The following is a 13,466-nucleotide window of genomic DNA, read 5'->3' on the forward strand; positions in this document are numbered from 1 at the left end:
ATCCACTTTAGTTTCCTCATCAGATGGTAATATTTATTAGGCTGTTGTGTGTGGCGTTCATGTGATCAATATACAGTAGCCTACAGTAGGCTTTACAAATTAATACCGCGGCACGGACACTGATGCAAGTCAGTCCCTCCGCAGTTTCATTAAGGCATCATATAGCCTATTTTCATTATTACGTGACACTTTGGCTGAGATGGCCCGCTGGCAAACACACTGAGGGACCTATAATTCAGCTCTAAATGCGACTCATAGCCTAGAAAATAAATAAAAAGCGGTGGAATCTACATCATGTCTATATTATGCATAGGCTACAAGCAATACATCGTTTGACATTTATTTTTAATTTTATATATATTATGTGTTGACAAATGTTGGGCACATATATATTTTATTTGAGGTTTGCCACTGTTGTAATTGATTTTGGCATGAAGAATAAAGCATTCTAAAGACATACGCACATTTCAGCCCTGGTAAGACAGCCTCGGGGCTGACCTGAGAACGTGCGCACCTGACGCACAAAACACAGAACAAAAAACTTTTATGAATCCGACTGCAGGTGTAGGCTTTGTCCTAAATGCCGGTACGTACAAAATATGGTCGTAAATCCCTTTATGAATCCGGGCCATTGTCTTTCTCTTTCTTTCCTTCCTTCTTTTCTTTCACACTCTCTATCTTTGTCTCTCAGGATCCCTTCTAACTGTGTCAGGAACTTCAACTTGTTGGCATTTGATCCGGATGGAGACCGTGTTGAATGCAGGGTTGGTACAGGAAATGAGTGTAACCCCTGCACTCCAACTTCTGTTCTCAACATCTCAACCGTGAGTTGAATGCATTTATTTTGTATATAAGGACACAGATATTACTGACTCCAATGCTAATACTAATTGTAATGAACAACTGAATTTATTTAACTACTTTTTACCCCTTTTCTTCCTCTTTTTTACTACTTTTTACCCCTTTGTCTCACAAATTTAGTCGTTATGCCAATTAATTCCTCTCCACACACATTTTTGTGTGTTGTCACTAATATCTGGGATTTAATAATAATAATAATATCTGGGATTTATATAGTGCTTTTCTAAGTACTCAAAGACACTTTACATGTGTGTGGGGGCCAGTGGAGGACAAAAAGAAACAACAACTTTAGCTTTTTATTTATCAGAAAAGCAAAAGATAAACAAATAATTAAAAGCAATAGAACACTAAAAGTAACGAGTTGAAATCGAAGTCAGCCCGGAAAGGCTATTCTAAACAGGTGGGTTTTCAGGGCGGTTTTGAAGGTAGGGGGCGTCTGTGATGTGTTTGGGGAGTGCATTCCAGAGGGAGGGGGCAGCCACAGAGAAGGCCCTGTCGCCCCAGGTACAGAGCCTGCTGCTGTTGTATCCTACTGGCTCAGCTGCCAATGAAAAGCCCCCACCATAATATTTTTTGTTTGTACCGTTTTTCTCCAGCCATGTCTTCTTTCTTTTCCCTTCTCTCTTTTATCAGTCTTGCACTGTGTCGTATGCTGCCCCCTCTGGCGTTACTGAGGGTGCCTACGCCGTCCAGTTGTATATGGAGGACTTTCCCAACCAGTCACTCACCCTCACACAGACTGGAGGATCTCAGACCAGTAGAACTACAAGCAACGCACTCAGCAAAATACCTCTACAGTTTGTTGTCAAGGGTACGGAACAAACTCCTCAGTTCATGTTCAAAATAGACCCATGCAGTCTGTTTTCATATATGGGGTGCTAATACATTGATACATTATATAGATACATAACCAGACAAAATCAAACATAAATAATCTGACATACAGTAACTTAATTTCCCCTTTGTGCCCAGTGGATGGAGCAGTAGCCAGCTGTACAGCGGGACAGTATCTACCCAGGTTCCTTTCTCCGACCCCGGCTAACAGAACACAGCTCTACAACCCTGTTGGTCAGACTCTGGAAATCACCATCAACACAACAGCAACACTCTCCACGTGAGTAAAACACAACAAGACTGAGGCCTCTAGTTTGATGGCAGTAAACTGGATCTCTCAGCAATGAACCACCCAACACAATGTTTTCTCAGAGTTCCACACAGTCGCTAACAAAATCTCCCATCAGCACTGACATTCTCAAGTACAGTGAGCAGTGTGTGTGTGTGTGTGTGTGTGTGTGTGTGTGTGTGTGTGTGTGTGTGTGTGTGTGTGTGTGTGTGTGTGTGTGTGTGTGTGTGTGTGCGTGCGTGTGCGTGTGCGTGTGTGTGTGAGATTTTGTGTGTAAGCAGTATTCCACTGCCAACTTTCAAGTTTCACTAATGACAGGCATGTCTACAGTATCTCTTTCCACTGGAGGCTACTATGCAGCCAAACAGGAATACCTTGCCTTCCCAGGACTTGGGAATTCATTTTGTCATCACTGAGCCCAATCTGATATGTCCTACCTTGAACCTTAACCCTGGATCGGTTCTTGTGGCAACTTCTTTATTCGTTCTTGCAGCATCCAACTTCCAATGGACCAAATAAAGCCATTTGAATTGTCTTTTCTTGTCATGTGGTGTCTGAATTTCTAATATGCCAAATTATGTATTTTGGGTTGTCTTTTGGTGTACTAAGTCTAAAGGGTTTCTGAGCATTTGAAATACCTGTTGTAATTTAGTTCCGGTTTTGTTGTCCCTATGGTGTCCCTAGTGTTTCTGAAAGTCTGAAGATGTGAATTAAGACCATCTTTGGTGGTTTTGTAGGGTGTCTAATCTGTGGTTCAGTGGACCCCACAACATGAACCTGACTGGGTCAGGACAGAGAACGTTCACCCTGAGATGGACGCCATCGCAGTCAGAGGATGGAGAGCATCACCCTGTCTGCTTTGTCGCTCAGGCTACTTTGAGGTGAGCAAGGTTACATTATCTGTATTTTTGATTGATTGATTGAATACTTTATTAACAGATTGCAAAAAAAAGCACAGAGGTAGTTTCATACAAAAGGATGCTAAACGGATAAACCTAAGAAAGCCTTACGGCTTGTTTCCATTGGGGTCCTGTGTATTCAATTCATAGAAACATTTAAAGACAAACAATAATTTACAATTATATGCAAAAATGTCATATAAACGAGTAGTAAACTAGAAAAAGTGCTCCTCGGAGGTCTCCCCCAGGTTGTTAGGACATTCCACATGTTGGTGGCATAGCAGTAGAACGAGTTTAACCCCTTGTTTGAGCCGAATCTGGGTTTAAGTAGTTTGACAGGTACATGGGTGTCTCTGTGGTGTTGTGTATCTTGTAGACCAGGCCCATTGCAAGTTGCTGTACTCTGTTCTCTACCCTGAGCCATCCCGCCCTAGCATAATGAGCAGGGGTTAAATGAGTTGTAGGTGTGAGGCCAAGCAGTAACCTGACCAGTTTGTTTTGGGATGTGCCCATGGTTGTAAATAAAATTTACAAGGGGAAAAAATGAATAATGAGAGTAGCAACTTGTTTTATGTAAACCTGGCAGTGCTTAACACGTATCACCATATATATATATATATATATATATATATATATATATATATATATATATATATATATATATATATATTGTTTTTGTTTTGTTTTGTTTTGTTTTGTTTTGTTTTTAGTTTTTTAGTGTAGTTTTGTTTAGTTTTTAGTTTATGAATCTAGATCATTATGATAAAGCAATGTTGTTGTTTTATCTCAACTGCTACAACCCCAAACATAGTCATAGTTTGGACACATGCTACAGTGCATCATTATGTACTGTAGTACATAACATTACATCTACTGTATAGATCATATAAGAATGTTTGAATGTTTGTAAACAAACAGGTATTTCTGAGTAGGATATCTGGGGTTGCAAAATCGTGGGATAAAAGGGAAAAAAAGCATTGTGTCATTCTATACAGCTTCCCACCCATGACTTACTTAGCCCTGGGTAGGTAATCCGGCCTGGCGGAGATCTGCGATCCGAGGAGCGCAGTTTTCTAATTCTGTTTGGTGCATCATTTTGAGGGCTAAATCAAGTTTACTGTGAGAGTCGCATTATTTTAATAGCTTACTGACATCACATGAAAATGATTAAAGTAAAACAAGTCATGTTTTTCAAACGTGTTTGTTTTCACAGCATAGCCAAGTATGACTCAGAGCTTCGCTGTGTCATTGTCAGTGTCTCAAATGGTACGTGAAGCCACACATGTTTACCACTGTACCATATTTCACATTCCATCAGTGAAGATCTGTTGTGAGGAGGCTCAAAATATATCTGTATCTTTATGATCTCCACCACTACTACAACAACTACAACTACTACACCAACTACTCTACCTACTACAATACCAAATACTATACCAACACCAACTACAACACCACCAACTACTACACCAACATCTCCACCCATAACAACCCCACTGTCCAAAACAGACCCCGGATCTCGTAAGTGTGAAATTATCTTTTTTTCTCCTTTTTTTCATGCTGTCATGTTGTAAGTTAAAAGTGTCAGTCTCTGCTCCCGCTGGCCTAGCGGTCCAGGCTCATACCACAAAGCATAGGCTCTAATGCAAATTCGAATCCCAATTCGACGATCGTCGCTGCATGTAAAAGGGTCAGTCTCAATAGAGCAAGTGTGGAAGTCATCTCTACCATGTTGTTAGTACTACTGGTACATCTAGTGGTACTAACATGGTGCTGAATGGTGAAACCAGGGAGATCTAGCCATGTTAGAGAGGATTTCACATCACTATATCTGGACTCAGGTCATTATTATTATTATATATTGATTCTTCATGGCATCATCAGGATGACCTGAGAGGACAAAAAAAAAAAGCGTCACATGGGCCCCAAATAGGCCCCGCCCGTCATATTTCCCAATCCGGAAGAAGGGGTGAAGAGGGAGTATGCGCTGGGTGAGCAACTCCATACAAGTGGATGGGCGGGGATTTCCAGTGCCCTCTCTATTACTCTCTATGGGGAAGACATTTTACCTAGGTTCTAAGAACACTACAGAGCATTTGGTGTATAGTGAACCCAGCTCAACGCTGGGTTCACTATATATATATATATATATATATATATATATATATATATATATATATATATATATATATATATATATATATATATATATATATACATATATATATATATATACTGTAGGTAACTGGTCATGATATAAGTAACGGATGATGAACAGCGAAGGCAGTCATTATTGAGAAATAAGCCACTTCAGGGTGATTTGATTCTCAATGTTTTAATGGCGACATTGCCTTGTTTTGCAATCGTCATGTAGCTACATGCCTGAGGCATCCATTTCAGACATTTTGGGAGTTTTAATTGTATTGAGGCCTTTCACGGTATCAGAAAGGGATGCCTGGGGCACTTGAACAAGCGGACATATTTGATGAGTTGTGAATAGAATATTTTGCATTTGAAGGTGTGTCACTGTATATTTTGTTGTCTGTAAGAGCTTATAATAATAATAATAATAATAATAATAAAACTTTATTTATATAGCACCGCTCAAAACTGTGTTACAAAGTGCTTCACAAAGAAAACAGTAACAAAAAAAGATTAAAAACTATGCAGAAAACAATGCAGGAATGCACAGGTACAAATCACTTTCATACCGGTGCAAAAACCAGTGGAGATGGACACGTATAATCCAAATGTTGTTAATCATCTTTATCTGTTGCTCCTGTGCTCCGATGTTTTCTTTCACTCTCCAGATCTGAATGTGAACAAAGGAGATTCTGCCAGTATATAAGAAAACTAGTCCTGCTACTTCTATTTCGCCTACTGTTTACTATATTCACATCACTGTCACTTTGGTGCCAAGTGGCGGAGTGGCCGGAAAAGAGGCGGAGGGCCGAAGACTCCAAAGTGCGCTCAAGTCCTTGTGGTGTGATGTGACGGCTGTGGGCCCCTGGAGTTCCGGGGCGGGGAACGGCCGCACCCCCAGCCCCCCCCCCCTGACGCTCCGCCCCTGGCTACAGAACCCACGGTTCTACCCACATCATCAACAATATCATACCCATCTGTATTCTAATTCTGGAATATTTTACCTGTAGGTGAAGTCATTGGTCAGAGGATGGGGCTATCTTCAGAGACGTCTTTAACCGAAGAAGACATCGAGAATATTGTGTTGCCGCAGGTACTGTAACCAAACAAATACATGATAATACAAGAGAGAGAGAGAGAGAGAGAGAGAGAGAGAGAGAGAGAGAGAGAGAGAGAGAGAGAGAGCTATGCGAATCACACAGGTGAATGAAATCATGACATCATATTCATAGGGGCTTGCTGATGTAATAACTCATTACGTTTTGTTTGACAGGAACAAACAAACAAAATATATCATAGCCGTTATCACATATCAAAAACAATGTTAAAATGTTAAAATGACTAATTCAATAACAGACCTACTGTTGTTATAAACAAAGGAAAACTGCAGAAATGGGGTTTCAGATTTTATATATTTTTAATGTACACATGTATTAATTGGACTTTGTCATCAAACTTTGTTCAACATTCTATTCTTCCTAGCAAACAAAGGTTCATTTCTTTTCTTTTTTCTGTTTCACTATTATTATTATCATTGTTAATATTTAGGGTTGCTGAACGTTTTATTTTGTATAATTCATAATGAAAGTGGGAGCATATCAATGTTTCCTGGGTCCAACCTAACTCCAGACCCGCTGAGCAGAGAGAATCAATAAGTAGACTCGGTAACCTGACTGTAGAAAGTAACACTACAGTAAAGAACCTGGGGGTTATTATTGATTCTGAATTGAATTTTAATACACACATTAATCATGATACCAAGATTGTCTTCTTTCATCTTAGAAATATTGCGCCAATTAGAGCTATCTGTCGTTGGACGATGCAAAAACGTTGATCCACGCTTTTGTTTTCTCTCGGCTTCACTACTGCAATGCACTTTTTTCTGGCCTGCCAAAGAAAACAACTAACAAAATATAGCTGCAAGCAGCAATAATACGGGGCCAGTGAATGAAGAATGGAGAGAGAGAGAGAGAGAGAGAGAGAGAGAGATGGAAACGGAATAGATAGAAGAGAGAGACATGGCAACGGAATAGATTAAAGAGAGAGAGAGAGAGAGAGAGAGAGAGAGAGAGAGAGAGAGAGAGAGAGAGAGAGAAACAGAATGGATTAAATGGACATCTCAACCGAACCTATTGCCATTAACAGGAATCGAACTCTCAACCTTCGGCTGCAACACTACCTATAGTGCTATAGCTTTGTCCAGGCTGATGTTGTCTGTTGAAGACCATAAACTCTTGCCTTCTGTCATGAACCAAGCCCCTGTTTCACTAACACTAAGATCACGCGTTCACAAACCATTTACCAATAGAGAAATTGTATGTCTCCTCGGAACCGAAACCAGTGAAAGCAGCCGATCTACAAGCTCACAAAGCGTTGCTATCTGAAAAGTTGTGAGATTGTAGATCGGCTATTTTCACAATGAAGTATGTCATACATTGAAAAAGCATACTCTCAAATAAGCATTTCGTGTTATCTTTACCATTTGCACATGTATTCATTGATACAGTCATGTTGTTTGCAATTCAACTTAAATAAAGACCGCATCAAGACTTGAACTGGCGATCTTGTAGTTGAAAGGCACACGCTTAAGCGAGAAGCCATTGGACCAACAGACAAGGACCTGTGAAGAAGGAAATCACACAGATGATACAGTTTCACGCAAATAGCTGAAAAATCCTGGGTTTAAGTGTTTTTCAAACTGCTCAAAATCTAAATCTAAGGGCGGAGCTTACTGGTCAACGTGATAGATGTGTTCCTCATGAGTCAAGGCACATGTGTAAGCAGGTTTAATGGCTGTCGGCCAAGCGAGGCATGACTTTTGCCTGTTTAAAGTTTGCATTTAAAAAAAATTGCTTTAGCGCCCCCCTTTGGCCAATTGGAGTAATATTGGTTTCAGTGATATTTGGAATGACCCTCTACATTACTGCAAAGTTTCAAAGAAATGTGAGTCTGCATGTATGTGTTAGGGGCAGATGAATAATTGTCATAAAACTGCAATATTCATTGGCACATTAAAGCCAAGTTTCGTGCAGATTGCGCAAAAATCCCAGGAGGAGATAGATTTTAACTGCTTTTCATATAATTCAAAATGGTGGGAGATCTAAAGGTCAGAGGTCAAAAGTCAGAGTATGAAAGTTGTTCAGCATGAGGAGACCCATATGTGTATCCAAGTTTCATGGCGATAGGTCAAACAGGGCATGAGTTGTACTTGGTCAAAGTTGCCATTTTTCATTTGAGTGCTATAGCGCCACCTTTTGACGAAAGATTATGAGATTTATTTGTTGATAGTTTTTCATTACCATCTATCATATGGCCGTATCGTAAAAAGCGTATGGACGGTTAAGCCAGAACTGCCAAAAACGGCAGAAGAAACAGAATAATGCGAATATCAAAACGGAGCCATGCTGGCAGCCTGGCCCCGTAATTACAACTTGTTCAAAATGCAGCAGCCAGAGTTTTAACTAAAACTAAGATGAGAGAACATATAACTCCAGTTCTAGCTTCACTATTGGCTCCCGGTTGATTTTAGAATTGATTTTAAAAGTATTTTACTTATTTATAAAGCTCTAAATGGTCTGGCACCTTCCTACCTCTATGATTGCCTGCCTAGATATGTTCCAAACCGCCCCCTCAGGTCTTCTAGTGCTGACCTGCTCGAAGTGCCTACAATGACATATAAAAACACGGTGAAGCAGCATTCTGCTTCTACGGGCCGACGGCGTGGAATAAACTCCCATTACACATAAGACAGGCAGCCTCTGTGGATAGCTTTAAAGCACAGCTCAAGACCTATTTCTTGCTTTTAGTTGATTTTGAAATCTCTGTGTTGTTATTCATGTCCTCACTGTTTTTCCTTTTTTGCTTTTATTTTAATGTTATTTTATGCTTTTCCTTTTCTTTTTGCTTTATTGTTAAATTAGTTGTACTTTTTCTGTAATTGTATTATTGCTCTGTAAAGAACTTATTATTATTATGAGGGTTTAATGCTTGAATATACAGTAGTGTTCTGTACTGTTGGCCACCAGATGGCAAGCTTTACTTCTTCATTCTTCTTGTGCGTTGTTATCTCATCTGAGCAAGATGAAAACTAATTCCAAATCAATGTAAGTTGGTTTGAGGAAATACATGATTGAATATTGAATGTAATACAAATATTCTTCATTTACAACGATGTTAGTCTCTCTCAATTGCTCTACGATCTGATCTCAAACCCCCAACGCTTAAGCCTACACTATTGTTAACCATAATAGGACCCTGAGTAGGGGACGCCCTGAGTAGCTGGAAAATATCACTGCATATGACCTAACCCGTTAATTATCCAGCCTCTCTGTGTTAAGGAGTGAAATCTACTGTATTGTTTGGGTGAAATGAAAGCCTGAACGCATTTGGATCTCCATGGATCATAACTGAACACCACAGCTCTATGTACACCGTACAGGTTGGTGTTTTTCGGAACAAACTAGCAAAGAATCATCTTTAAATTAGCCTGTCAACAGTAAACTAGCTTACCTGTTCCTAAAGTGGCATCACAAGGTGACCAGATGTTCACACCCAAGTTCAAGCAGCATTAAACATTTATAGTACAGTAAATATCACAGTTTGCTAAGTGTGGGCGGGCGTATAGACTAAAAAAGACCTGGTGCACAAAACCTTCGTTTTTCTGGTTGTTTACTTTTTTCAAGGGAATGCTTTCTAAAGAAATCTTAAGTGCATTTTAAAAGAAAGATATGAAGATACTAAATACTAAATGAAGATACTTCATGCAACCAGCCAGAATGTATACACATCATTTATCCATTGTCACCCCCTCCACCAAAGTCTGCAACCTTGGTGTCATCCTGGATCCCACCCTCTCCTTCCAATCCCACGTCAACCAGATTACCAAAACTACGCCTCCGTCCCACACTATCCCAAACTGCTGCAGAGACACTCATCCATGCCATCATCACATCCAGACTCGACTACTGCAATAGCCTCCTTTACAGAGCCACCTCCAAAGTTCTCAAGAAACTTCAATAGGTGCAAAACTCTGCTGCCCTTCTCCTCAGCCGAACTCGATCCAGAGACCACATCACCCCAGTCCTCCACGACCTTCACTGGCTCCCAGTAAAACACAGAATAGATTTCAAAATACTCATCATCACCTACAAGGCCCTCAATAACCAGGCTCCCTGCTACCTCTCTTTTAACCTTTTCTCTCCGAATAAAGTTGTTTATTTTGATTTGTTTTGTAAAGCGACTTTGGTCACTAAGAAAAGCGCTATATAAGTCTGATGTATTATTATTATTATCCATATATTTTCCTTTTTCTTTCTTTATTTGTTTATTTAGATGGGACACTGCATATTAATGAACACTACACATCAATGTAGTGTAAATACACCGGATTTACAAAATATGCTAATTTACATCACAAAATATAAAAACAAGCACAATAGAGTACATTACATTACACAGGGAAAACAAAGCATAAATACATATATTTTTCACAGTCCATCCGTCCGTCTGTTTGTCCGTCCACCCGTCCGTCCGTCCATCCATCCATCCAGGGAAATAGATCACTCAGTAACTTATCTATAAGACATTTTCAGTTTTATTGCCAGTTAATGGAGGTCGAGCAATAGCAATAGGAATAATACACAAGTACAGTACACCGTTTCAAGCTAGTTAACAAGAAATACAAAGCAGTCAGTAAACTGTTAACTTGGTCATCCTGAAGCTACATGATAATATTTTTGTTGTTGGTTTGGAGGGCTTGAAACAGACTTGTTTATTCTTCCCACCAGTTTGTTCACAATTACCCCAACCTAGGGTATTTCTGCTTTAGTTTTTTAGCAGCCAATGTATTAGGCATACCAATCCAATGGCCCTCATTTATCAATGGAGTGTAAAAACCGGCTTATTTTTTGCTTTATATTTGCCCTTACGCCAACGTCTAAGTGAGATTTATCAAAGGATCCTATACAGCCAATCCTAGTGTACATTTGGTCGGAGCTTTGATAAATGCCACGGCTGAAACCGACCGTCATTTAAATAACACGCCCTTAAATGTTCTCGAACGCCCCGATTTTACGCCACGAAGAACCGGAATACGACCAAAGTATGGAGAAGAGTTTCCCCCGCTCGCCTCGCTGCCTGTCAAGTCACACACACACATACACACACACACACACACACACACACACACACACACGTGCGCGCACATGCACACGTAAACGCACACGCACCTACCTACTTGCAAGCCCAACATTGTGTTTCGTGTATTCCTTAACGGTACAATATTTATATATTATATTTATAAAGCACATCTCCATGAATGGATACGTTTGTATTAATTTATTTAACCCATACCGAGCAGTGCGCGTTCGAGTTACACTAAAATAAAGCAGTCATGTATTCCCCATGGCCATGAGACTCGTGCTGCCCAAATAAATCCACAGCATGAAGATTCACCTGCGCTGGGCAATGGTTTGTAGCATCGGGATTCTATGCTTAACCCAGGTTGTACATAACTCCATAGGACACGCTACTGTATATAGGTTTGGAGACCTCACTGTCCATGAAAAGATTACAGCGGCGGCACCGCGTTGGTCCCGACTCCCGAAAATGCTCTCGCGTAAACGCTTGTATATTTTGTAATAATAGCCAATGCAGCCAGATCTGCAATCTTATCTGAATGACTTAACCCATTTATACCTGAGGCCAGGGCAGGAATTTCACGTCAGCCACAATGGCCGTCGTTGACCCTCTCTTTGGCTGTGTGCCCCTAGAAAAATTACATGCCCTACGGCCACAGTGGCCTTCATGCCCCCGAATGTACTGCCACGCTCATTTCACTGTTTCTCTCTATGATCTTCATGTCAATACGGTAGACACCAGTTGTCTGGTTGAGATTCTAAATACTGTGGACAACATCAAGTGAAACGCTGCACATTTAACCAGTGGTAGGTTTGTTTCTAGCCTATATTCCAGTTTAAAATGCTGCAGATCAAGCAATGCTTTTGAGAGAGAGCGAGAGAGAGAGAGAGAGAGAGAGAGAGAGAGAGAGAGAGAGAGAGAGAGAGAGAGAGAGAGAGAGAGAGAGAGATCTCCGCCAGGCCAGGATGACCTACCCAGGCCCATGAAATTGTTATGCATAGTATCCAATTAGAATTAAATCTGCTAAAACTGACTCATATACTGATACAGAACCATATAGGCTATGTATTGTCGCTGTCGGGTGGAAACCTTGTATGTTCCATTTTTTTTTATTATTATTTAAAATCAATTTGAAATGGTGAAAATAGCCAATCTACAAGCTATAATTATTCATAATTAAGAAATATTATATTTTTGAATAGTTAAAAAGCAGTTTGTTTAAATGAGTTTATAAAATATATATTTTCACAGACCTGCCGTGAGATCTGAGCGGGCCGTATTCTGAAGTCAAAGTGACGATAGATGATCTCGCCGTATGCCCATTATTTGGTCTACACCATGTTGATAAATGAGGGCCAGTGTTTCTAAATCAGTGGGCCGAGTAGTGGGTTATGAGATCATATATGGCATCTCTGTTGATCATGGTCATCAACGGAGAAAAACTGTAATAGAGTAGTAGAGCATTACTTAACAGACCTTGTATTGATCTGTTCTTCTCTGTGCTTGTTTTTGCAAACTGTTAATAAAGTATTTAATAAAAAAAACAATCAATTAATCAATCAAACCTGTGTGAAGCGCGCGTGCACACACACACACGCACGCGCATACACAATTTTTGACCTCCTTCTCAATGCCTTGGGTAACTTGGTGCCGCACCAAGTGACTTTCGAACAGGCAAGAGCAGCATTAATCCAAGACAAGAGAGACCACATGAAATGTGGACCTCTCACCTGAACACAGGACAAAAATGATGCAAAGCCTGCAGAGCTAGTTCAGGACTGGCAGGCAACTCAAGGCAGCATGCCAACCTGATCAAGAGAGCGTGTGGCCTTACATGCTCTCTTCTCCTGATCTGGGCGGCTATTTAATCTTCTCTGCCTACCTGTTATTCTGGCTTCTCTCCTGGCTGTGCTGCTGTTGCTGCCTCTCTGCCGTCTCCTCTGCTGTCTTTTGCTCTAATTTGTATCGGGTTTAATTGTGTTCTATTGTAAATTAGTTTAAAAAATAAAGGTGGTGATGATGATGACAACGACGATGGCTGCATAGTAGCCTCCAGTGGAGAGAGATACTGTAGACATGCCTGTCATTAGTGAAACTTGAAAGTTGGCAATGGAATACTGCTTACACACAAAATCTCTCTCACACACACACACGCAGACACACACGCACGCACGCACGCACACACACACACACACACACACACACACACACACACACACACACACACACACACACACACACACACACACACACACACACAGCAAGTGGGGGCGTGACTGAAGCATGACAGACAAAAGCATGTT

The 13,466-nt window shown here is 40.5% G+C and overlaps 1 protein-coding gene across 1 annotated transcript in view; it reads left to right on the top strand.

Annotated features, from left to right (window-relative positions):
* The window catches only part of LOC308088574 (uncharacterized protein), a 136,489-nt gene that overhangs the window by 76,622 nt on the left and 46,401 nt on the right, over positions 1-13,466 (top strand). The window contains exons 3-8 of the mRNA XM_080433077.1: positions 692-824; positions 1,495-1,672; positions 1,834-1,975; positions 2,722-2,865; positions 4,097-4,167; positions 6,042-6,118. Coding sequence (XP_080289203.1) covers positions 1,561-1,672; positions 1,834-1,975; positions 2,722-2,865; positions 4,097-4,157 — 459 coding nt within the window. The 5' untranslated portion in view covers positions 692-824; positions 1,495-1,560 and the 3' untranslated portion in view covers positions 4,158-4,167; positions 6,042-6,118. The remainder of the gene's footprint in view (positions 1-691; positions 825-1,494; positions 1,673-1,833; positions 1,976-2,721; positions 2,866-4,096; positions 4,168-6,041; positions 6,119-13,466) is intronic.

This window comes from Gymnoscopelus braueri (genome assembly GCF_963280865.1).
Source record: "Gymnoscopelus braueri genome assembly, chromosome: 7".
NCBI lineage: Eukaryota > Metazoa > Chordata > Actinopteri > Myctophiformes > Myctophidae > Gymnoscopelus > Gymnoscopelus braueri.